The sequence below is a fragment of the Hypanus sabinus genome, chromosome 17, assembly GCF_030144855.1.
Source record: "Hypanus sabinus isolate sHypSab1 chromosome 17, sHypSab1.hap1, whole genome shotgun sequence".
In the NCBI taxonomy this organism is placed as follows: domain Eukaryota; kingdom Metazoa; phylum Chordata; class Chondrichthyes; order Myliobatiformes; family Dasyatidae; genus Hypanus; species Hypanus sabinus.
In genome coordinates, this window is record NC_082722.1 from 4,806,884 (window position 1) to 4,833,328 (window position 26,445).

Consider the following 26,445-nt stretch of genomic DNA (forward strand, 5'->3'; position numbering starts at 1 on the left):
AGGGAGACGGGTCTGCGTGGGGGGGGACACGGGTCTGGGTGGGGGAGTACAGAGGGAGACGGATAAGGGTGAGGGGGGGACACGGGTCTGGGTGGGGGAGTACAGAGGGAGACGGGTCTGGGTGGGGGAGTACAGAGGGAGACGGATAAGGGTGAGGGGAGGACACGGGTCTGCGTGGGGGAGTACAGAGGGAGACGGGTCTGCGTGGGGGGGGGACACGGGTCTGCGTGGGGGAGTACAGAGGGAGACGGGTCTGGGTGGGGGAGTACAGAGGGAGACGGGTCTGCGTGGGGGGGGGACACGGGTCTGCGTGGGGGAGTACAGAGGGAGACGGGTCTGGGTGGGGGAGTACAGAGGGAGACGGGTCTGCGTGGGGGGGGGACACGGGTCTGCGTGGGGGAGTACAGAGGGAGACGGGTCTGGGTGGGGGAGTACGAGGGACACGGGTCTGGGTGGGGGAGTACAGAGGGGACGGGTCTGGGTGGGGGAGTACGAGGGACACGGGTCTGGGTGGGGGAGTACAGAGGGAGACGGGTCAGCGTGGGGGGGGGACACGGGTCTGCGTGGGGGAGTACAGAGGGAGACGGATAAGGGTGAGGGGGGGACACGGGTCTGGGTGGGGGAGTACAGAGGGAGACGGGTCTGGGTGGGGGAGGGGACACGGGTCTGCGTGGGGGAGTACAGAGGGAGACGGATAAGGGTGAGGGGGGGACACGGGTCTGGGTGGGGGAGTACAGAGGGAGACGGGTCTGCGTGGGGGGGGGACACGGGTCTGCGTGGGGGAGTACAGAGGGAGACGGGTCTGGGTGGGGGGGGGACACGGGTCTGGGTGGGGGAGTACAGAGGGAGACGGATAAGGGTGAGGGGGGACACGGGTCTGCGTGGGGGAGTACAGAGTGAGACGGGTCTGGGTGGGGGAGTACAGAGGGGACGGGTCTGGGTGGGGGAGTACGAGGGACACGGGTCTGGGTGAGGGAGGGGACACGGGTCTGGGTGGGGGAGTACAGAGGGAGACGGATAAGGGTGAGGGGGGGACACGGGTCTGGGTGGGGGAGTACGAGGGACACGGGTCTGGGTGGGGGAGTACAGAGGGAGACGGGTCTGGGTGGGGGAGTACAGAGGGAGACGGGTCTGCGTGGGGGGGGGACACGGGTCTGGGTGGGGGAGTACGAGGGACACGGGTCTGGGTGGGGGAGTACAGAGGGAGACGGGTCTGGGTGGGGGGGGGACACGGGTCTGGGTGGGGGAGTACGAGGGACACGGGTCTGGGTGGGGGAGTACAGAGGGAGACGGATAAGGGTGAGGGGGGGACACGGGTCTGCGTGGGGGAGTACAGAGGGAGACGGGTCTGGGTGGGGGAGTACAGAGGGAGACGGGTCTGGGTGGGGGAGTACAGAGGGAGACGGGTCTGCGTGGGGGGGGGACACGGGTCTGCGTGGGGGGTTTAAAGAGGGGAGACATCAGGCAGATGGGATGCAGCTGAGATGATCTGTTCTGATATGGACGGGGAGGTGAGTTATCGGACGTTGTTGGGTTTGGTATTGAGTGCGGAAGGAAGTTGAAACCTGTCGAGCGATGATGTTCGTCCGGCCTGCGTTAGTCCTGACGGTGATGATGCTGGAGGTCACTGGAATCAAGAGTCGACTGGCTGAGGGTGATGAGGAACTGAAGTGGCAGATCAGGGACACACACTCGCTGCAGGGTTTGATTCCTGCCGTGCGGAGGAATCTGCGTAGAAACCAGCTTTCTCCACACCGATTCATCAGACTCACCTGTTTGTTTTGTTTCCCACCAACAGGAAATACAGATGAAGGAGTTTATGGAGAAATATGACAAGAATGCAGATGGAAGGATTGAGATGGCTGAAGTAAGTGAATTCTTGCAGACTTTGAGCCGATCGTTCGGAAGCACGAGGCCCCTTCACTCCCGGGGTTGATGGTGCGGTACTGCGACACGTCATGGGGAACGGACAGCATTCCCATCCCATCAGTGCAAGCTGGGGTTGACTCTCAGTCTGGGCCACAGCTGGCCTCTCCCTCACAGGAGCAGAGTGAGCTTTCTGTCGGATATCAGTGCGACCCCCGATCAGTCACACAGCCAGTGACACAGCTGGGGCAAGTGCAGAGGCTATCCCTGCAGACTGAATCACCCTTCAGAACGAAGGTAGTTTCCCATTGAAGACAGAAAGCCCAATGCAGGCACAGCCTTTGAAGAAAGGTAGTCGAGACAGTCTCAATGGCCGATTGAACAAGGAATGTGGGGGAGACTGGAGCACCTGGTGTCTGCTGTCCACTGTGATCTCCCGACTGCAGTCTGCTGTCCACTGTGATCCCCCGACTGCTGTCTGCTGTCTACACTGCTATCCCGACTGCTGTGTACTGTGCACTCTGACATTCCAACTGCTGTCTGCTGTCCACTCTGCTGTCCGGACTGCCGTCTGCTGTCCACTCTGATGTCCCGACTGCTGTCTGCTGTCCACTCTGACATCACGATGCTGTCTGCTGTCCATTCTGGTGTCCCGACTGCTGTCCACTCTGGTGTCCTGTCCGCCGTCTGGTGTAAACTCCGGTGTCACGAATGCTGTCTGCTGTCCACTCTGATGTCCCGACTGCTGTTTGCTGTCCACTCTGGTCTCCCGACTGCTGTCTGCTGTCCATTCTGATGTCCCAACTGCTGTCTGCTGTCCACACTGGTGTCCCGACTGCTGTCTGTTGTCCACTCTGATATCCCGACTGATGTCTGTTGTCCACTCTGGTCTCCCGACTGCTGTCTGTTGTCCACTCTGATATCCCGACTGCTGTCGGCTGTCCACTCTGATATCCCGACTGCTCTCTGCTGTCCACTGTGATGTCCTGACTACCGTCTGCTGTCCACTCTGATATCCCCACTGCTGTCTGCTGTCCACTCTGATATCCCAACTGCTGTCTGCTGTCCACTCTGATGTCCCGACTGCCGACTGCTGTCCACTCTGATGTCCCGACTGCTGTCTGCTGTCCACTGTGATGTCCTGACTGCTGTCTGTTGTCCACTATGATGTCCCAACTGCTGTCTGTTGTCCACTCTCTCTGACATTCTGACTGCTGTCTGCTGTCTACTCTGGTGTCCCGACTGCTGTCTGCTGTCTACTCTGGTGTCCCAACTGCTGTCTGCTGTCCACTGTGATGTCCTGACTGCTGTCTGCTCTCCGCTCTGACATCCCGACTGCTGTCTTTTGTCCACTCTGATATCTGCTGTCCATTGTGATCTCCCGACTGCTGTCTGTTGTCCACTCTCTCTGACATTCTGACTGCTGTCTGCTGTCTACTCTGGTGTCCCGACTGCTGTCTGTTGCCTGCTCTGATATCCCGACTGATGTCCCGACTGCTGTCCACTCTGGTATACCGACTGCTGTCTGTTGTCCACTCTGATACCCTGACTGCCGTCTGCTGTCCACTGTGGTGTCCCGACTGCTGTCTGCTTTCCACACTGGTATCCCGACTGCTGTCTGTTGTCCACTCTGATACCCTGACTGCCGTCTGCTGTCCATTGTGGTGTCCCGACTGCTGTCTGCTGTCCACTCTGGTGTCCCCACTGCTGTAAGTTGCCTGCTCTGATATCCCAGCTGCTGTCCCGACTGCTGTCCACTCTGATATCCCAACTGCTGTCTGCTGTCCACTCTGATGTTCCGACTGCTGTCTGCTGTCTACTCTGGTGTCCCAACTGCTGTCTGCTGTCCACTCTGATGTCCTGACTGCTGTCTGCTCTCCGCTCTGACATCCCGTTGCTGTCTGCTGTCCACTCTGATATCCCGACTGCTGTCTGTTGTCCACTCTGATGTCCCGACTGCTGTCTTTTGTCCACTCTGATATCCCGACTGCTGTCTGTTGTCCACTCTGATGTCCCGACTGCTGTCTTTTGTCCACTCTGATATCTGCTGTCCATTGTGATATCCCGACTGCTGTCTGTTGTCCACTATGATGTCCCAACTGCTGTCTGTTGTCCACTCTCTCTGACATTCTGACTGCTGTCTGCTGTCTACTCTGGTGTCCCGACTGCTGTCTGTTGCCTGCTCTGATATCCCGACTGCTGTCCACTCTGGTATACCGACTGCTGTCTGTTGTCCACTCTGATACCCTGACTGCCGTCTGCTGTCCACTGTGGTGTCCCGACTGCTGTCTGTTGTCCACTCTGATACCCTGACTGCCGTCTGCTGTCCACTCTGGTGTCCCAACTGCTGTCTGTTGTCCACTCTGGTGCCCCCACTGCTGTATGTTGCCTGCTCTGATATCCCAACTGCTGTCCCGACTGCTGTCCACTCTGGTGTCCCAACTGCTGTCTGTTGTCCACTCTGGTGCCCCCACTGCTGTATGTTGCCTGCTCTGATATCCCAACTGCTGTCCCGACTGCTGTCCACTCTGATATCCCGACTGCTGTCTGCTGTCCACTCTGATGTTCCGACTGCTGTCTGCTGTCTACTCTGGTGTCCCAACTGCTGTCTGCTGTCCACTCTGATATCCCAACTGCTGTCTGCTGTCCACTCTGATGTTCCGACTGCTGTCTGCTGTCTACTCTGGTGTCCCAACTGCTGTCTGCTGTCCACTCTGATGTCCTGACTGCTGTCTGCTCTCCGCTCTGACATCCCGTTGCTGTCTGCTGTCCACTCTGATATCCCGACTGCTGTCTGTTGTCCACTCTGATGTCCCGACTGCTGTCTTTTGTCCACTCTGATATCCCGACTGCTGTCTGTTGTCCACTCTGATGTCCCGACTGCTGTCTTTTGTCCACTCTGATATCTGCTGTCCATTGTGATATCCCGACTGCTGTCTGCTGTCCACTCTGATGTCCCGACTGCTGTCTTTTGTCCACTCTGATATCTGCTGTCCATTGTGATATCCCGACTGCTGTCTGCTGTCCACTATGATGTCCCAACTGCTGTCTGTTGTCCACTCTCTCTGACATTCTGACTGCTGTCTGCTGTCTACTCTGGTGTCCCGACTGCTGTCTGTTGCCTGCTCTGATATCCCGACTGCTGTCCCGACTGCTGTCCACTCTGGTATACCGACTGCTGTCTGTTGTCCACTCTGATACCCTGACTGCCGTCTGCTGTCCACTGTGGTGTCCCGACTGCTGTCTGTTGTCCACTCTGATACCCTGACTGCCGTCTGCTGTCCACTCTGGTGTCCCAACTGCTGTCTGTTGTCCACTCTGGTGCCCCCACTGCTGTCTGTTGCCTGCTCTGATATCCCAACTGCTGTCCCGACTGCTGTCCACTCTGATATCCCAACTGCTGTCTTCTGTCCACTCTGATGTTCCGACTGCTGTCTGCTGTCTACTCTGGTGTCCCAACTGCTGTCTGCTGTCCACTCTGGTGTCCCAACTGCTGTCTGTTGTCCACTATGATGTCCCAACTGCTGTCTGTTGTCCACTCTCTCTGACATTCTGACTGCTGTCTGCTGTCTACTCTGGTGTCCCGACTGCTGTCTGTTGCCTGCTCTGATATCCCGACTGATGTCCCGACTGCTGTCCACTCTGGTATACCGACTGCTGTCTGTTGTCCACTCTGATATCCTGACTGCCGTCTGCTGTCCACTGTGGTGTCCCGACTGCTGTCTGTTGTCCACTCTGATATCCTGACTGCCGTCTGCTGTCCATTGTGGTGTCCCGACTGCTGTCTGCTGTCCACTCTGGTGCCCCCACTGCTGTAAGTTGCCTGCTCTGATATCCCAACTGCTGTCCCGACTGCTGTCCACTCTGATGTCCCAACTGCTGTCCACTCTGATATCCCAACTGCTGTCTGCTGTCCACTCTGATGTTCCGACTGCTGTCTACTGTCTACTCTGGTGTCCCAACTGCTGTCTGCTGTCCACTCTGGTGTCCCAACTGCTGTCTGCTGTCCACTCTGATATCCCGACTGCTGTCTTTTGTCCACTCTGATATCTGCTGTCCATTGTGATCTCCCGACTGCTGTCTGCTGTCCACTCAGCTGTCCCGACTGCTGTCTGCTGTCCACTCTGGTCTCCCGACTGCTGTCTGCTGTCCACTCTGGTGTCCCGACTGCTGTCTTTTGTCCACTCTGATATCCCGACTGCTGTCTGTTGTCCACTCTGATGTCCCGACTGCTGTCTTTTGTCCACTCTGATATCTGCTGTCCATTGTGATCTCCCGACTGCTGTCTGCTGTCCACTCTGGTGTCCCGACTGCTGTCTGCTGTCCACTCTGGTCTCCCGACTGCTGTCTTTTGTCCACTCTGATATCTGCTGTCCATTGTTATCTCCCGACTGCTGTCTGCTGTCCGCTCTGGTGTCCTGACTGCTGTCTGTTGCCTGCTCTGATATCCCGACTGCCATCTGCTGTCCACTCTGGTGTCCCGACTGCTGTCTGTTGTCCACTGATGTCCCGACTGCTGTCTGTTGTCCACTGATGTCCCGACTGCTGTCTGTTGTCCACTCTGATGTCCCGACTGCTGTCTGTTGCCTGATCTGCTGTCCCGACTGCTGTCTGCTGTCCACTGTGGTGTCCCAATTACTGTCTGCTGTCCACTCTGATGTCCCGACTGCTGTGTACTGTGCACTCTTACATTCCGACTGCTGTCTGCTGTCTACTCTGGTGTCCCAACTGCTGTCTGCTGGCCACTCTGATATCCCGACTGCTGTCTGCTCTCCGCTCTGATATCCCGACTGCTGTCTTTTGTCCACTCTGATATCTGCTGTCCATTGTGATCTCCCGACTGCTGTCTGCTGTCCACTCTGGTCTCCCGACTGCTGTCTGCTGTCCACACTGGTGTCCTGACTGCTGTCTGTTGCCTGCTCTGATATCCCGACTGCTGTCTGCTGTCCACTGTGGTGTCCCAATTACTGTCTGCTGTCCACTCTGATGTCCCGACTGCTGTGTACTGTGCACTCTTACATTCCGACTGCTGTCTGCTGTCTACTCTGGTGTCCCAACTGCTGTCTGCTGTCCACTGTGATGTCCTGACTGCTGTCTGCTCTCCGCTCTGACAACCCGTTGCTGTCTGCTGGCCACTCTGATATCCCGACTGCTGTCTGCTCTCCGCTCTGATATCCCGACTGCTGTCTTTTGTCCACTCTGATATCTGCTGTCCATTGTGATCTCCCGACTGCTGTCTGCTGTCCACTCTGGTCTCCCGACTGCTGTCTGCTGTCCACACTGGTGTCCTGACTGCTGTCTGTTGCCTGCTCTGATATCCCGACTGCTGTCTGCTGTCCACTCTGCTCTCCCGACTGCTGTCTGCTGTCCACTCTGGTCTCCCGACTGCCGTCTGCTGTCCACTGTGGTATCCGAATTACTGTCTGCTGTCCACTCTGATGTCCCGACTGCTGTCTACCGTCCACTGTGGTATCCGAATTACTGTCTGCTTTCCACTCTGATGTCCCGACTGCTGTCTACCGTCCACTGTGGTATCCGAATTACTGTCTGCTTTCCACTCTGATGTCCCGACTGCTGTCTACCGTCCACTGTGGTATCCGAATTACTGTCTGCTGTCCATTGTGATCTCCTGACTGCTGCCTGCTTTCCACACTGGTGTCCCGACTGCTGTCTTTTGTCCACTCTGATGTCCCGACTGCTGTCTGCTGTCTACTCTGCTATCCCGACTGCTGTGTACTGTGCACTCTTACATTCCGACTGCTGTCTGCTGTCTACTCTGGTGTCCTAACTGCTGTCTGCTGTCCACTCTGCTGTCCGGACTGTCGTCTGCTGTCCACTGTCCACTCTGATATCCCGACTGCTGACTGCTGTCCACTGTGATATCCCGACTGCCGTCTGCTGTCCACTCTGACATCGCGATGCTGTCTGCTGTCCATTCTGGTGTCCCGACTGCTGTCCACTCTGGTGTCCTGACTGCCGTCTGGTGTAAACTCCGGTGTCACGACTGCTGTCTGCTGTCTACTGTGATATCCGAGCTGCTGTCTGCTGTCCATTCTGATGTCCCAACTGCTGTCTGCTGTCCGCACTGGTGTCCCGTCTGCTGTCTGTTGTCCACTCTGATATCCCAACTGATGTCTGCTGTCCACACTGGTGTCCCGAGCTGCTGTCTGCTGTCCACTATGATATCCTGACTGCTGTCTGCTGTCCACACTGGTGTCCCGACTGCTGTCTGTTGCCTGCTCTGATATCCCGACTGCTGTCTGCTGTCCACTCTGATATCCCGACTGCCGTCTGCTGTCGACTGTGGTGACCCGATTACTGTCTGCTGTCCACTCTGATGTCCCGACTGCTGTCTACCGTCCACTGTGGTGTCCCGACTGCAGTCTGTTGTCCATTCTGATGTCCCGACTGCTGTCTGCTGTCCACTCTGGTGTCCTGACTGCCGTCTGGTGTAAACTCCAGTGTCACGACTGCTGTCTGCTGTCTACTGTGATATCCGAGCTGCTGTCTGCTGTCCACTATGATATTCTGACTGCTGTCTGCTGTCCACTCTGGTGTCCCGACTGCTGTCTGTTGCCTGCTCTGATATCCCGACTGCTGTCCCGACTGCTGTCCACTCTGGTATACCGACTGCTGTCTGTTGTCCACTCTGACATCCCGATGCTGTCTGCTGTCCATTCTGGTGTCCCGACTGCTGTCCACTCTGGAGACCTGACTGCAGTCTGGTGTAAACTCCGGTGTCACGACTGCTGTCTGCTGTCCATTCTGATATCCCGACTGCCGTCTGCTGTCCACTGTGGTGACCCGATTACTATCTGTTGTCCACTCTGATGTCCCGACTGCTGTCTGTTGTCCACTCTGATGTCCCGACTGCTGTCTGCTGTCCACTCTGATGTCCCGACTGCTGTCTGCTGTCCATTCTGGTGTCCCGACTGCTGTCCACTCTGGTGTCCTGACTGCCGTCTGGTGTAAACTCCGGTGTCTCAACTGCTGTCTGCTGTCTACTGTGATATCCGAACTGCTGTCTGCTGTCCACTCTGATGTCCCGACTGCCGACTGCTGTCCACTCTGATATCCCGACTGCTGTCCGTTGTCCACTCTGGTGTCCCGACTGCTGTCTGCTGTCTACTCTGATATCCCGACTGCTGTCCACTCTGGTGTCCCGACTGCTGTCTGCTGTCCATTGTGATCTCCCGACTGCTGTCTGCTGTCCACTCTGGTGTCCTGACTGCTGTCTGCTGTCCACTCTGGTCCACCAACTGCTGTCTGCTGTCCACTGTGATGTCTCGACTGCTGTCTGTTGTTCACTCTGATATCCCGACTGCTGTCTGCTGTCCACTCTGGTGTCCCGACTGCTGTCTGTTGTCCGTTTTGATGTCCTGACTGCTGTCTGTTGTCCACTCTGATGTCCCGTCTGCTGTCTGCTGTCCATTGTGATGGCTCTTTGTTACCCTGATTGCTATCCCACTGTGATTTTCCAATTGCCCCCTCTCTCTGATGCCTCAACAGCTGCTCCACTCTGATATCCTAATTGGTAGTTTGAAATATAAGAAGCTTCTTTGGAGAACTTAGCTGAATGTGTTGTTAATATCACCAAGTTGTGGAGCAGGGTAATCGGCCGGTCAGCCCACGTTCTCTAATCGCTTTGCTCACATTAAGGCTGAATCCTCTCAGTCTTTCCTTTTTCACTTCTGAAATCTGATTCCATCTCCTGCTCTGACAGAGAGTTCCTATATCAATCGCTCCCTGTGTGGAATTCCCTTTTGAAGCTCTGCCTCTCACCTTAAAGATATGCCTGCCTGTTTTCCAACCCCCTATTCGGGTAATGATTCCGACTATCCACCCGATTTCAACTTCTCCATTTCGATATTTCGCTCAGGTCATCCCTCAGCCTCGGCCTACCTCGCTCCAGGGGCGAGAGGACCTGCCGGTTTAGCCCCTCACTGTGGTCAACATTCTGGTGAATCCCCTCGTGTCTCAACATGAACTTCCTTCCGTGAATGATTGCATGAACTCAGGTGGCTGCGGGGAGCAGCCTGTCAGCGGAGTTGAATGCCACTCTGAATCAGTGCTCACCCACACCACCCAGAGCCATTGGCTTTGATCCTCAGCAGGCAGAAATACTGAATCCAGCTTCGTTCCTTTCCAGCTAGCGCAGATACTTCCAACCGAAGAGAACTTCTTACTGTGCTTCCGGCAGTGTGTGCGGTCCAGCGGAGAATTCATGCAGGTATTGCTTTCTTTACTGTTGTCGTACACAAAGTGGAGACGTGATGGCCTTCTGCAGCGGCAGCATGATACATAAATAATCAAAATCTCAACCACTGGCATAGTGACACTGGTTCTGTGGCAACACTGCAGTAAACTACAGAAAATAAACAATAAATGTTTATGGCTCGATGGTAACACCGCAAACTTTATCCTGTATTTAATACAGATTGTGAGTGGTGCAGTCACTGCTCGATGGTAACACAGAAACTTTATCCTATGTTCAATGTAGACTGTGATTGGTAGAGTGATAACTCGATGGTAACACAGAAACTTTATCCTGTTCTCAGTGTAGACTGTGATTGGTAGAGTGACGGCTCGATGGTAACACAGAAAGGTTATCCTGTTCTCAGTGTAGACTGTGATTGGTAGAGTGATAACTCGATAATAACACAGAAACTTTATCCTGTTCTCATTGTAGACTATGATTGGTAGAGTGATAACTCGATGACAACACAGAAACTTTATTCTGTTCTCAGTGGAGACTGTGATTGGTAGAGTGATAACTCGATGGTAACACAAAAACTTTATCCTGTTCTCAGTGGAGACTGTGATTGGTAGAGTGATAACTCGATAATAACACAGAAACTTTATCCTTTTCTCAATGTAGACTGTGAGTGATAACTCGATTGTAACACAGAAACTTTATCCTGTTCTCAGTGTAGACTGTGATTGGTAGAGTGACAAATCGATGGTAACACAGAAACTTTATCCTGTGTTCGCTATAGACTGTGAGTGGTAGAGTGACAGCTTGATGGTAACACAGGAAATTTATCCAGTGTTCGATACAGACTGTCAGTGCCGGAACAATGCCTCGACGGTAACACAGAAATTTATCCTTTGTTCAATATAGACTGAGAGTGGTAGAGTGACGGCTCGATGGTAACACAGAAACTTTATCCTGTTCTCAGTGTAGACTGTAATTGGTAGAGTGATAACTCGATAATAACACAGAAACTTTATCCTGTTCTCAGTGTAGACTGTGATTGGTAGAGTGATAACTCGATGACAACACAGAAACTTTATCCTATGTTCAATGTAGACTGTGATTGCTAGAGTGATAACTCGATGGAAACACGGAAACTTTATTCTGTTCTCAATGTAGACTGTGTTTGGTAGAGTGATAACTCGATGGTAACACAGAAACTTTATCCTATGTTCAATGTAGACTGTGATTGGTAGAGTGACGGCTCGATGGTAACACAGAAATTTTATCCTCTCCTCAATAAACACTGTGTTGTAGAGTGACAGATTGATTGTAATGCAGAAACTTTATCCTGTGTTCGATATCGACTGTGAGTGGAAGGGAGACAGCTCATTGGTAACACAGAAACTTTATCCTGTGTTCGCTACAGACTGTGAGTGGTAGAGTGACAGCTTAATGGTAACACAGAAATTTTATCCACTCTTCAATAAACACTGTGTGATAGAGTGACAGCTTGATGGTAACGCAGAAACTTTATCCTGTGTTCGATAACTACTGTGAGACAGCGACTGTGACATAGAAACTTCTTTCTTATCTTTGATGTAGACTGTGACTGATAGAGTGCTGGCTTGATTGTAATGCAGAAACTTTATCCTTTTCTCAATGTAGACTGTGATTGGTAGAGTGATAACTCGATGGTAACACAGAAACTTTATTCTGTTCTCAATGTAGACTGTGATTGGTAGAGTGATAACTCGATAATAACACAGAAACTTTATCCTGTTCTCATTGTAGACTGTGATTGGTAGAGTGATAACTCGATGGTAACACAGAAACTTTATCCTCTTCTCAATGTAGACTGTGATTGGTAGAGTGATAACTCGATGACAACACAGAAACTTTATCCTATGTTCAATGTAGACTGTGTTTGGTAGAGTGATAACTCGATGACAACACAGAAACTTTATCCTATGTTCAATGTAGACTGTGATTGGTAGAGTGACAACTCGATGGTAACACAGAAACTTTATCCAGAGCTCGATATAGACTGAGAGTGGTTGAGTGACAACTCGATGGTAACAGAAACTTTATCCAGTGCTGGATATAGACTGAGACTGATAGAGTGACAACTCGATGGTAACAGAAACTTTATCCTATCATTGATATAGACTGAGAGTGGTAGAGTGACAACTCGATGGTAACAGAAACTTTATCCAGAGCTCGATATAGACTGAGAGTGGTAGAGTGACAACTCGATGGTAACACAGAAACTTTATCCAGAGCTCGATATATACTGAGAGTGGTTGAGTGACAACTCGATGGTAACAGAAACTTTATCCAGTGCTTGATATTGACTGTGAGATAGTGACTGTGATGGCTCGATGGGAACACAGAAACTTTATCCTGTGTTCGATATCGACTGTGAGATAGCGACTGTGACATAGAAACCTGTATCTTATCTTTGATGTAGACTGTGACTGGTAGAGTGATGGCTTGATTGTAATGCTGAAACATTATCCTGTTCTCAGTGGAGACTGTGATTGGTAGAGTGATAACTTGATGGTAACACAGAAACTTTTTTCTGTTCTCAATGTAGACTGTGATTGGTAGAGTGATAACTCGATAATAACACAGAAACTTTATTCTGTTCTCAATGTAGACTGTGATTGGTAGAGTGATAACACGATGGTAACACAGAAACTTTATCCTATGTTCAATGTAGACTGTGATTGGTAGAGTGATAACTCGATGGTAACACAGAAACTTTATCCTTTCCTCAATGTAGACTGTGAGTGATAACTCGATTGTAACACAGAAACTTTATCCTGTTCTCAGTGTAGACTGTGATTGGTAGAGTGACAAATCAATGGTAACACAGAAACTTTATCCTGTGTTCGCTATAGACTGTGAGTGGTAGATTGACAGCTTGATGGTAACACAGAAAATTTATCCAGTGTTCGGTACAGACTGTCAGTGCCGGAACAATGCCTCGACGGTAACACAGAAATTTATCCTTTGTTCAATATAGACTGAGAGTGGTAGAGTGACGGCTCGATGGTAACAGAAACTTTATCCTATCATTGATATAGACTGAGAGTGGTAGAGTGACAACTCGATGGTAACAGAAACTTTATCCAGAGCTCGATATAGACTGAGAGTGGTAGAGTGACAACTCGATGGTAACACAGAAACTTTATCCAGAGCTCGATATATACTGAGAGTGGTTGAGTGACAACTCGATGGTAACAGAAACTTTATCCAGTGCTCGATATAGACTGAGAGTGGTAGAGTGACAACTCGATGGTAACACAGAAACTTTATCCAGAGCTCGATATATACTGAGAGTGGTTGAGTGACAACTCGATGGTAACAGAAACTTTATCCAGTGCTCGGTATAGACTGAGAGTGGTAGAGTGACAACTCGATGGTAACAGAAACTTTATCCAGTGCTCGATATAGACTGAGAGTGGTAGAGTGACAACTCGATGGTAACAGAAACTTTATCCAGTGCTCGGTATAGACTGAGAGTGGTAGAGTGATAACTCGATGGTAACAGAAACTTTATCCAGTGTTCGATATTGACTGTGAGATAGTGACTGTGATGGCTCGATGGGAACACAGACACTTTGTCCAGTGTTCGATATCGACTGTGAGACAGCGACTGTGACATAGAAACCTGTATCTTATCTTTGATGTAGACAGTGACTGGTAGAGTGATGGCTTGATTGTAATGCTGAAACATTATCCTGTTCTCAGTGGAGACTGTGATTGGTAGAGTGATAACTTGATGGTAACACAGAAACTTTTTTCTGTTCTCAATGTAGACTATGATTGGTAGAGTGATAACTCGATAATAACACAGAAACTTTATTCTGTTCTCAATGTAGACTGTGATTGGTAGAGTGATAACACGATGGTAACACAGAAACATTATCCTATGTTCAATGTAGACTGTGATTGGTAGAGTGATAACTCGATGGTAACACAGAAACTTTATCCTGTTCTCAGTGTAGACTGTGAGTGATAACTCGATTGTAACACAGAAACTTTATCCTGTTCTCAGTGTAGACTGTGATTGGTAGAGTGACAAATCGATGGTAACACAGAAACTTTATCCTGTGTTCGCTATAGACTGTGAGTGGTAGAGTGACAGCTTGATGGTAACACAGGAAATTTATCCAGTGTTCGATACAGACTGTCAGTGCCGGAACAATGCCTCGACGGTAACACAGAAATTTATCCTTTGTTCAATATAGACTGAGAGTGGTAGAGTGACGGCTCGATGGTAACACAGAAACTTTATCCTGTTCTCAGTGTAGACTGTGATTGGTAGAGTGATAACTCGATAATAACACAGAAACTTTATCCTATGTTCAATGTAGACTGTGATTGGTAGAGTGATAACTCGATGGAAACACAGAAACTTTATCCTATGTTCAATGTAGACTGTGATTGGTAGAGTGATAACTCGATGGAAACACGGAAACGTTATTCTGTTCTCAATGTAGACTGAGTTTGGTAGAGTGATAACTCGATGGTAACACAGAAACTTTATCCTGTTCTCAGTGTAGACTGTGATTGGTAGAGTGATAACTCGATGACAACACAGAAACTTTATCCTATGTTCACTGTAGACTGTGATTGCTAGAGTGACAACTCGATGACAACACAGAAACTTTATCCTATGTTCAATGTAGACTGTGATTGGTAGAGTGATAACTCGATGGAAACACGGAAACTTTATTCTGTTCTCAATGTAGACTGTGATTGGTAGAGTGATAACTCGATGGTAACACAGAAACTTTATCCTATGTTCAATGTAGACTGTGATTGGTAGAGTGATAACTCGATGGTAACACAGAAACTTTATCCTATGTTCAATGTAGACTGTGATTGGTAGAGTGATAACTCGATGGAAACACGGAAACTTTATTCTGTTCTCATTGTAGACTGTGTTTGGTAGAGTGATAACTCGATGGTAACACAGAAACTTTATCCTATGTTCAATGTAGACTGTGATTGTTAGAGTGACAACTCGATGGTAACACAGAAACTTTATCCAGAGCTCGATATAGACTCAGAGTGGTAGAGTGACAACTCGATGGTAACAGAAACTTTATCCAGTGCTCGATATATACTGAGAGTGGTTGAGTGACAACTCGATGGTAACAGAAACTTTATCCAGAGCTCGATATATACTGAGAGTGGTTGAGTGAAAACTCGATGGTAACAGAAACTTTATCCAGTGCTTGATATAGACTGAGAGTGGTAGAGTGACAACTCGATGGTAACAGAAACTTTATCCAGTGCTCGGTATAGACTGAGAGTGGTAGAGTGACGGCTCGATGGTAACACAGAAACTTTATCCAGTGTTCGATATTGACTGTGAGATAGTGACTGTGATTGCTCGATGGGAACACAGACACTTTGTCCAGTGTTCGATATTGACTGTGAGATAGTGACTGTGATTGCTCGATGGGAACACAGACACTTTGTCCAGTGATTGATATTGACTGTGAGATAGCGACTGTGACATAGAAACCTGTATCTTATCTTTGATGTAGACTGTGACTGGTAGAGTGATGGCTTGATTGTAATGCTGAAACATTATCCTGTTCTCAGTGGAGACTGTGATTGGTAGAGTGATAACTTGATGGTAACACAGAAACTTTTTTCTGTTCTCAATGTAGACTGTGATTGGTAGAGTGATAACTCGATGGTAACACAGAAACTTTATCCTATGTTCAATGTAGACTGTGATTGGTAGAGTGATAACTTGATGGTAACACAGAAACTTTATCCTGTTCTCAGTGTAGACTGTGATTGTTAGAGTGATAACTCGATAATAACACAGAAACTTTATCCTTTCCTCAATGTAGACTGTGAGTGATAACTTGATTGTAACACAGAAACGTTATCCTGTTCTCAGTGTAGACTGTGATTGGTAGAGTGACAAATCGATGGTAACACAGAAACTTTATCCTGTGTTCGATATAGACTGAGAGTGGTAGAGTGACAGCTTGATGGTAACACAGAAAATTTATCCAGTGTTCGATACAGACTGTCAGTGCCGGAACAATGCCTCGACGGTAACACAGAAAGTTATCCTTTGTTCAATATAGACTGAGAGTGGTAGAGTGACGGCTCGATGGTAACACAGAAACTTTATCCTGTTCTCAGTGTAGACTGTGATTGGTAGAGTGATAACTCGATAATAACACAGAAACTTTATCCTGTTCTCATTGTAGACTATGATTGGTAGAGTGATAACTCGATGGTAACACAGAAACTTTATCCTATGTTCAATGTAGACTGTGATTGGTAGAGTGATAACTCGATGGTAACACAGAAACTTTATCCTGTGTTCAATGTAGACTGTGATTGGTAGAGTGATAACTCGATGGTAACACAGAAACTTTATCCTGTTCTCAGTGGAGACTGTGATTGGTAGAGTGATAACTCGATGGTAACACAGAAACTTTATCCTATGTTCAATGTAGACTGTGATTGGTAGAGTGATAACTCGATGGAAACACGGAAACTTTATTCTGTTCTCAATGTAGACTGTGTTTGGTAGAGTGATAACTCGATGGTAACACAGAAACTTTATCCTGTTCTCAGTGGAGACTGTGATTGGTAGAGTGATAACTCGATGGTAACACAGAAACTTTATCCTATGTTCAATGTAGACTGTGATTGGTAGAGTGACGGCTCGATGGTAACACAGAAATTTTATCCTCTCCTCAATAAACACTGTGTTGTAGAGTGACAGATTGATTGTAATGCAGAAACTTTATCCTGTGTTCGATATCGACTGTGAGTGGAAGGGAGACAGCTCATTGGTAACACAGAAACTTTATCCTGTGTTCGCTACAGACTGTGAGTGGTAGAGTGACAGCTTAATGGTAACACAGAAATTTTATCCACTCTTCAATAAACACTGTGTGATAGAGTGACAGCTTGATGGTAACGCAGAAACTTTATCCTGTGTTCGATAACTACTGTGAGACAGCGACTGTGACATAGAAACTTCTATCGTATCTTTGATGTAGACTGTGACTGATAGAGTGCTGGCTTGATTGTAATGCAGAAACTTTATCCTTTTCTCAATGTAGACTGTGATTGGTAGAGTGAGAACTCGATGGTAACACAGAAACTTTATTCTGTTCTCAGTGTAGACTGTGATTGGTAGAGTGATAACTCGATGACAACACAGAAACTTTATCCTCTTCTCAATGTAGACTGTGATTGGTAGAGTGATAACTCGATGACAACACAGAAACTTTATCCTGTTCTCAGTGTAGACTGTGATTGGTAGAGTGATAACTCGATGACAACACAGAAACTTTATCCTGTTCTCAGTGTAGACTGTGATTGGTAGAGTGACAACTCGATGGTAACAGAAACTTTATCCATGCTCGATATATACTGAGAGTGGTAGAGTGACAACACGATGGTAACAGAAACTTTATCCAGTGCACGGTATAGACTGAGAGTGGTAGAGTGACGGCTCGATGGTAGCAGAAACTTTATCCAGTGTTCGATATAGACTGAGAGTGGTAGAGTGACAAGTCGATGGTAACAGAAACTTCATCCAGTGCTCGATATAGACTGAGAGTGGTAGAGTGACAACTCAATGGTAACAGAAACTTCATCCAGTGCTCGATATAGACTGAGAGTGGTAGAGTAACAACTCGATGGTAACAGAAACTTCATCCAGTGCTCGATATAGACTGAGAGTGGTAGAGTGACAACTCGATGGTAACAGAAACTTTATCCTGTCATTGATATAGACTGAGAGTGGTAGAGTGACAACTCGATGGTAACAGAAACTTCATCCAGTGCTCGATATAGACTGAGAGTGGTAGAGTGACAACTCGATGGTGACACAGAAACTTTATCCAGTGCTTGATATAGACTGAGAGTGGTAGAGTGACAACTCGATGGTGACACAGAAACTTTATCCAGAGCTCGATATACACTGAGAGTGGTAGAGTGACAACTCGATGGTAACAGAAACTTTATCCTGTCATTGATATAGACTGAGAGTGGTAGAGTGACAACTCGATGGTGACAGAAACTTTATCCTGTCATTGATATAGACTGAGAGTGGTAGAGTGACAACTCGATGGTAACAGAAACTTTATCCAGTGCTTGATATAGACTGAGTGTGGTAAAGTAACAGCTCGATGGTAACAGAAACTTTATCCTGTCATTGATAAAGACTGAGAGTGGTAGAGTGACAACTCGATGGTAACAGAAACTTTATCCTGTCATTGATATAGACTGAGAGTGGTAGAGTGACAACTCAATGGTAACAGAAACTTTATCCAGTGCTTGATATAGACTGAGTGTGGTAAAGTAACAGCTCGATGGTAACAGAAACTTTATCCAGTGCTCGATATAGACTCAGAGTGGTAGAGTGACAACTCAATAGTAACAGAAACTTTATCCAGTTCTCGATATAGACTGAGAGTGGTAGAGTGACAACTCGATGGTAACACAGAAACTTTATCCAGTGCTCGTTATAGACTGAGAGTGTTAGAGTGACAACTCGATGGTAACAGAAACTTTATCCAGTGCTTGATATAGACTGAGTGTGGTAAAGTAACAGCTCGATGGTAACAGAAACTTTATCCAGTGCTCGATATAGACTCAGAGTGGTAGAGTGACAACTCGATAGTAACAGAAACTTTATCCAGTTCTCGATATAGACTGAGAGTGGTAGAGTGACAATTCGATGGTAACAGAAACTTTATCCTGTCATTGATATAGACTGAGAGTCGTAGAGTGACAACTCGATGGTAACAGAAACTTTATCCATTGCTCGATATAGTCTGAGAGTGGTAGAGTGACAACTCGATGGTAACAGAAACTTTATCCAGTGCTCGATATAGACTGAGAGTGATTGAGTGACAACCACATGGTAACAGAAACTTTATCCAGTGCACGGTATAGACTGAGAGTGGTAGAGTGACGGCTCGATGGTAACAGAAACTTTATCCTGTCATTGATATAGACTGAGAGTGGTAGAGTGACAACTCGATGGTAACACAGAAAGTTTATCCAGAGCTCGATATATACTGAGAGTCGTTGAGTGACAACTCGATGGTAACAGAAACTTTATCCAATGCTCGATATAGACTGAGAGTAGTAGAGTGACGGCTCGATGGTAACACAGAAACTTTATCCAGTGCTCGATATAGACTGAGATTGGTAGACTGACAACTCGATGGTAACAGAAACTTTATCCAGTGCTCGATATAGACTGAGAGTGGTAGAGTGACGGCTCGATGGTAACACAGAAACTTTATCCAGTGCTCGATATAGACTTAGAGTGGTAGAGTGACAACTCGATGGTAACCCAAACTTTATCCTGTCATTGATATAGACCGAGAGTGGTAGAGTGACAACTCGATGGTAAAAGAAACTTCATCCAGTGCTCGATATAGACTGAGAGTGGTAGTGTGACAACTCGATAGTAACAGAAACTTTATCCAGTGCTCGATATAGACTGAGAGTGGTTGAGTGACAACTCGATGGTAACTGAAACTTTATCTAGTGCTCGATATAGACTGAGAGTGGTAGAGTGACAACTCGATGGTAACAGAAACTTTATCCAGTGCTCGATATAGACTGAGAGTGGTAGAGTGACAACTCGATGGTAACAGAAACTTTATCCTGTCATTGATATAGACTGAGAGTGGTAGAGTGACAACTCGATGGTAACAGAAACTTTATCCGGTCATTGATAAAGACTGAGAGTGGTAGAGTGACAACTCGATGGTAACAGAAACTTTATCCAGTGCTTGATATAGACTGAGTGTGGTAAAGTAACAGCTCGATGGTAACAGAAACTTTATCCAGTGCTCGATATAGACTCAGAGTGGTAGAGTGACATCTCGATAGTAACAGAAACTTTATCCAGTGCTCGTTATAGACTGAGAGTGGTAGATTGACAACTCGATGGTAACAGAAACTTTATCCTGTCATTGATATAGACTGAGAGTCGTAGAGTGACAACTCGATAGTAACAGAAACTTTATCCAGTGCTCGATATAGACTGAGAGTGATTGAGTCACAACTCGATGGTAACAGAAACTTTATCCAGTGCACGGTATAGACTGAGAGTGGTAGAGTGACGGCTCGATGGTAGCAGAAACTTTATCCAGTGTTCGATATAGACTGAGAGTGGTAGAGTGACAACTGGATGGTAACAGAAACTTTATCCAGTGCTCGATATAGACTGTGATTGAGTCACAACTCGATGGTAACAGAAACTTTATCCAGTGCACGGTATAGACTGAGAGTGGTAGAGTGACGGCTTGATGGTAGCAGAAACTTTATCCAGTCATTGATATAGACTGAGAGTGGTAGTGTGACAACTCGATAGTAACAGAAACTTTATCCAGTGCTCGATATAGACTGAGAGTGGTTGAGTGACAACTCGATGGTAACTAAAACTTTATCTAGTGCTCGATATAGACTGAGACTGGTAGAGTGACAACTCGATGGTAACAGAAACTTTATCCAGTGCTCGATATAGACTGAGAGTGGTAGAGTGACGGCTCGATGGTAACACAGAAACTTTATCCAGTGCTCGATATAGACTTAGAGTGGTAGAGTGACAACTCGATGGTAACCCAAACTTTATCCTGTCATTGATATAGACTGAGAGTGGTAGTGTGACAACTCGATAGTAACAGAAACTTTATCCAGTGCTCGATATAGACTGAGAGTGGTTGAGTGACAACTCGATGGTAACTAAAACTTTATCTAGTGCTCGATATAGACTGAGACTGGTAGAGTGACAACTCGATGGTAACAGAAACTTTATCCTGTCATTGATATAGACTGAGAGTGGTAGAGTGACGGCTCGATGGTAACACAGAAACTTTATCCAGTGCTCGATATAGACTTAGAGTGGTAGAGTGACAACTCGATGGTAACCCAAACTTTATCCTGTCATTGATATAGACTGAGAGTGGTAGTGTGACAACTCGATAGTAACAGAAACTTTATCCAGTGCTCGATATAGACTGAGAGTGGTTGAGTGACAACTCGATGGTAACACAGAAACTTTATCCAGTGCTCGATATAGACTTAGAGTGGTAGAGTGACAACTCGATGGTAACCCAAACTTTATCCTGTCATTGATATAGACTTAGAGTGGTAGTGTGACAACTCGATAGTAACAGAAACTTTATCCAGTGCTCGATATAGACTGAGAGTGGTTGAGTGACAACTCGATGGTAACTAAAACTTTATCTAGTGCTCGATATAGACTGAGACTGGTAGAGTGACAACTCGATGGTAACAGAAACTTTATCCAGTGCTCGATATAGACTGAGAGTGGTAGAGTGACGGCTCGATGGTAACACAGAAACTTTATCCAGTGCTCGATATAGACTTAGAGTGGTAGAGTGACAACTCGATGGTAACCCAAACTTTATCCTGTCATTGATATAGACTGAGAGTGGTAGTGTGACAACTCGATAGTAACAGAAACTTTATCCAGTGCTCGATATAGACTGAGAGTGGTTGAGTGACAACTCGATGGTAACTAAAACTTTATCTAGTGCTCGATATAGACTGAGACTGGTAGAGTGACAACTCGATGGTAACAGAAACTTTATCCAGTGCTCGATATAGACTGAGAGTGGTAGAGTGACAACTCGATGGTAACAGAAACTTTATCCTGTCATTGATATAGACTGAGAGTGGTAGAGTGACAACTCGATGGTAACAGAAACTTTATCCGGTCATTGATAAAGACTGAGAGTGGTAGAGTGACAACTCGATGGTAACAGAAACTTTATCCAGTGCTTGATATAGACTGAGTGTGGTAAAGTAACAGCTCGATGGTAACAGAAACTTTATCCAGTGCTCGATATAGACTCAGAGTGGTAGAGTGACATCTCGATAGTAACAGAAACTTTATCCAGTGCTCGTTATAGACTGAGAGTGGTAGATTGACAACTCGATGGTAACAGAAACTTTATCCTGTCATTGATATAGACTGAGAGTCGTAGAGTGACAACTCGATAGTAACAGAAACTTTATCCAGTGCTCGATATAGACTGAGAGTGATTGAGTCACAACTCGATGGTAACAGAAACTTTATCCAGTGCACGGTATAGACTGAGAGTGGTAGAGTGACGGCTCGATGGTAACAGAAACTTTATCCAGTGCTCGATATAGACTCAGAGTGGTAGATTGACAACTCGATGGTAACAGAAACTTTATCCTGTCATTGATATAGACTGAGAGTCGTAGAGTGACAACTCGATAGTAACAGAAACTTTATCCAGTGCTCGATATAGACTGAGAGTGATTGAGTCACAACTCGATGGTAACAGAAACTTTATCCAGTGCTTGATATAGACTGAGTGTGGTAAAGTAACAGCTCGATGGTAACAGAAACTTTATCCAGTGCTCGATATAGACTCAGAGTGGTAGAGTGACATCTCGATAGTAACAGAAACTTTATCCAGTGCTCGTTATAGACTGAGAGTCGTTGAGTGACAACTCGATGGTAACAGAAACTTTATCCAATGCTCGATATAGACTGAGAGTAGTAGAGTGACGGCTCGATGGTAACACAGAAACTTTATCCAGTGCTCGATATAGACTGAGATTGGTAGACTGACAACTCGATGGTAACAGAAACTTTATCCAGTGCTCGATATAGACTGAGAGTGGTAGAGTGACGGCTCGATGGTAACACAGAAACTTTATCCAGTGCTCGATATAGACTTAGAGTGGTAGAGTGACAACTCGATGGTAACCCAAACTTTATCCTGTCATTGATATAGACTGAGAGTGGTAGTGTGACAACTCGATAGTAACAGAAACTTTATCCAGTGCTCGATATAGACTGAGAGTGGTTGAGTGACAACTCGATGGTAACTAAAACTTTATCTAGTGCTCGATATAGACTGAGACTGGTAGAGTGACAACTCGATGGTAACAGAAACTTTATCCAGTGCTCGATATAGACTGAGAGTGGTAGAGTGACGGCTCGATGGTAACACAGAAACTTTATCCAGTGCTCGATATAGACTTAGAGTGGTAGAGTGACAACTCGATGGTAACCCAAACTTTATCCTGTCATTGATATAGACTGAGAGTGGTAGTGTGACAACTCGATAGTAACAGAAACTTTATCCAGTGCTCGATATAGACTGAGAGTGGTTGAGTGACAACTCGATGGTAACACAGAAACTTTATCCAGTGCTCGATATAGACTTAGAGTGGTAGAGTGACAACTCGATGGTAACCCAAACTTTATCCTGTCATTGATATAGACTGAGAGTGGTAGTGTGACAACTCGATAGTAACAGAAACTTTATCCAGTGCTCGATATAGACTGAGAGTGGTTGAGTGACAACTCGATGGTAACTAAAACTTTATCTAGTGCTCGATATAGACTGAGACTGGTAGAGTGACAACTCGATGGTAACAGAAACTTTATCCAGTGCTCGATATAGACTGAGAGTGGTAGAGTGACGGCTCGATGGTAACACAGAAACTTTATCCAGTGCTCGATATAGACTTAGAGTGGTAGAGTGACAACTCGATGGTAACCCAAACTTTATCCTGTCATTGATATAGACTGAGAGTGGTAGTGTGACAACTCGATAGTAACAGAAACTTTATCCAGTGCTCGATATAGACTGAGAGTGGTTGAGTGACAACTCGATGGTAACTAAAACTTTATCTAGTGCTCGATATAGACTGAGACTGGTAGAGTGACAACTCGATGGTAACAGAAACTTTATCCAGTGCTCGATATAGACTGAGAGTGGTAGAGTGACAACTCGATGGTAACAGAAACTTTATCCTGTCATTGATATAGACTGAGAGTGGTAGAGTGACAACTCGATGGTAACAGAAACTTTATCCGGTCATTGATAAAGACTGAGAGTGGTAGAGTGACAACTCGATGGTAACAGAAACTTTATCCAGTGCTTGATATAGACTGAGTGTGGTAAAGTAACAGCTCGATGGTAACAGAAACTTTATCCAGTGCTCGATATAGACTCAGAGTGGTAGAGTGACATCTCGATAGTAACAGAAACTTTATCCAGTGCTCGTTATAGACTGAGAGTGGTAGATTGACAACTCGATGGTAACAGAAACTTTATCCTGTCATTGATATAGACTGAGAGTCGTAGAGTGACAACTCGATAGTAACTGAAACTTTATCCAGTGCTCGATATAGACTGAGAGTGATTGAGTCACAACTCGATGGTAACAGAAACTTTATCCAGTGCACGGTATAGACTGAGAGTGGTAGAGTGACGGCTCGATGGTAGCAGAAACTTTATCAAGTGTTCGATATAGACTGAGAGTGGTAGAGTGACAACTGGATGGTAACAGAAACTTTATCCAGTGCTCGATATAGACTGAGAGTGATTGAGTCACAACTCGATGGTAACAGAAACTTTATCCAGTGCACGGTATAGACTGAGAGTGGTAGAGTGACGGCTTGATGGTAGCAGAAACTTTATCCAGTCTTTGACATAGACTGAGAGTGGTAGAGTGACAAGTCGATGGTAACAGAAACTTTATCCAGTGCTTGATATAGACTGAGTGTGGTAAAGTAACAGCTCGATGGTAAGAGAAACTTTATCCAGTGCTCGATATAGACTCAGAGTGGTAGAGTGACAACTCGATAGTAACAGAAACTTTATCCAGTTCTCGATATAGACTGAGTGTGGTAGAGTGACAACTCGATGGTAACAGAAACTTTATCCTGTCATTGATATAGACTGAGAGTCGTAGAGTGACAACTCGATGGTAACAGAAACTTTATCCATTGCTCGATATAGTCTGAGAGTGGTAGAGTGACAACTCGATGGTAACAGAAACTTTATCCAGAGCTCGATATAGACTGAGAGTGATTGAGTGACAACCACATGGTAACAGAAACTTTATCCAGTGCACGGTATAGACTGAGAGTGGTAGAGTGACGGCTCGATGGTAACAGAAACTTTATCCTGTCATTGATATAGACTGAGATTGGTAGACTGACAACTCGATGGTAACAGAAACTTTATCCAGTGCTCGATATAGACTGAGAGTGGTAGAGTGACGGCTCGATGGTAACACAGAAACTTTATCCAGTGCTCGATATAGACTTAGAGTGGTAGAGTGACAACTCGATGGTAACCCAAACTTTATCCTGTCATTGATATAGACCGAGAGTGGTAGAGTGACAACTCGATGGTAAAAGAAACTTCATCCAGTGCTCGTTATAGACCGAGAGTGGTAGAGTGACAACTCGATGGTAACAGAAACTTCATCCAGTGCTCGATATAGACTGAGAGTGGTAGTGTGACAACTCGATAGTAACAGAAACTTTATCCAGTGCTCGATATAGACTGAGAGTGGTTGAGTGACAACTCGATGGTAACTGAAACTTTATCTAGTGCTCGATATAGACTGAGAGTGGTAGAGTGACAACTCGATGGTAACAGAAACTTTATCCTGTCATTGATATAGACTGAGAGTGGTAGAGTGACAACTCGATGGTAACAGAAACTTTATCCTGTCATTGATAAAGACTGAGAGTGGTAGAGTGACAACTCGATGGTAACAGAAACTTTATCCTGTCATTGATATAGACTGAGAGTGGTAGAGTGACAACTCGATGGTAACAGAAACTTCATCCAGTGCTCGATATAGACTGAGAGTGGTAGAGTGACAACTCGATGGTAACAGAAACTTTATCCTGTCATTGATAAAGACTGAGAGTGGTAGAGTGACAACTCGATGGTAACAGAAACTTTATCCTGTCATTGATATAGACTGAGAGTGGTAGAGTGACAACTCAATGGTAACAGAAACTTTATCCAGTGCTTGATATAGACTGAGTGTGGTAAAGTAACAGCTCGATGGTAACAGAAACTTTATCCAGTGCTCGATATAGACTCAGAGTGGTAGAGTGACAACTCGATAGTAACAGAAACTTTATCCAGTTCTCGATATAGACTGAGAGTGGTAGAGTGACAACTCGATGGTAACAGAAACTTTATCCTGTCATTGATATAGACTGAGAGTGGTAGAGTGACAACTCGATGGTAACAGAAACTTTATCCAGAGCTCGATATAGACTGAGAGTGATTGAGTGACAACCACATGGTAACAGAAACTTTATCCAGTGCACGGTATAGACTGAGAGTGGTAGAGTGACGGCTCGATGGTAACAGAAACTTTATCCTGTCATTGATATAGACTGAGAGTGGTAGTGTGACAACTCGATGGTAACAGAAACTTTATCCAGTGCTCGATATAGACTGAGTGTGGTAGAGTGACAACTCGATGGTAACAGAAACTTTATCCAGTGCTCGATATAGACTGAGTGTGGTAGAGTGACAACA

At 46.6% G+C, this 26,445-nt stretch overlaps 2 protein-coding genes across 2 annotated transcripts in view; one reads left to right on the forward strand and one right to left on the reverse strand.

The window, feature by feature from the left end:
- The window catches only part of LOC132406661 (uncharacterized), a 177,954-nt gene extending 176,154 nt beyond the window's left edge, over nt 1-1,800 (reverse strand). The window contains exon 1 of the transcript XR_009516214.1: nt 1,566-1,800. The gene's annotated coding sequence lies outside the window, so the exon portion shown is untranslated. The remainder of the gene's footprint in view (nt 1-1,565) is intronic.
- calb2a (calbindin 2a) overlaps nt 1-26,445 on the forward strand; it is a 191,454-nt gene that overhangs the window by 60,304 nt on the left and 104,705 nt on the right. Inside the window, exons 3-4 of the mRNA XM_059992482.1 lie at nt 1,799-1,867; nt 10,016-10,096. Coding sequence (XP_059848465.1) covers nt 1,799-1,867; nt 10,016-10,096 — 150 coding nt within the window. The remainder of the gene's footprint in view (nt 1-1,798; nt 1,868-10,015; nt 10,097-26,445) is intronic.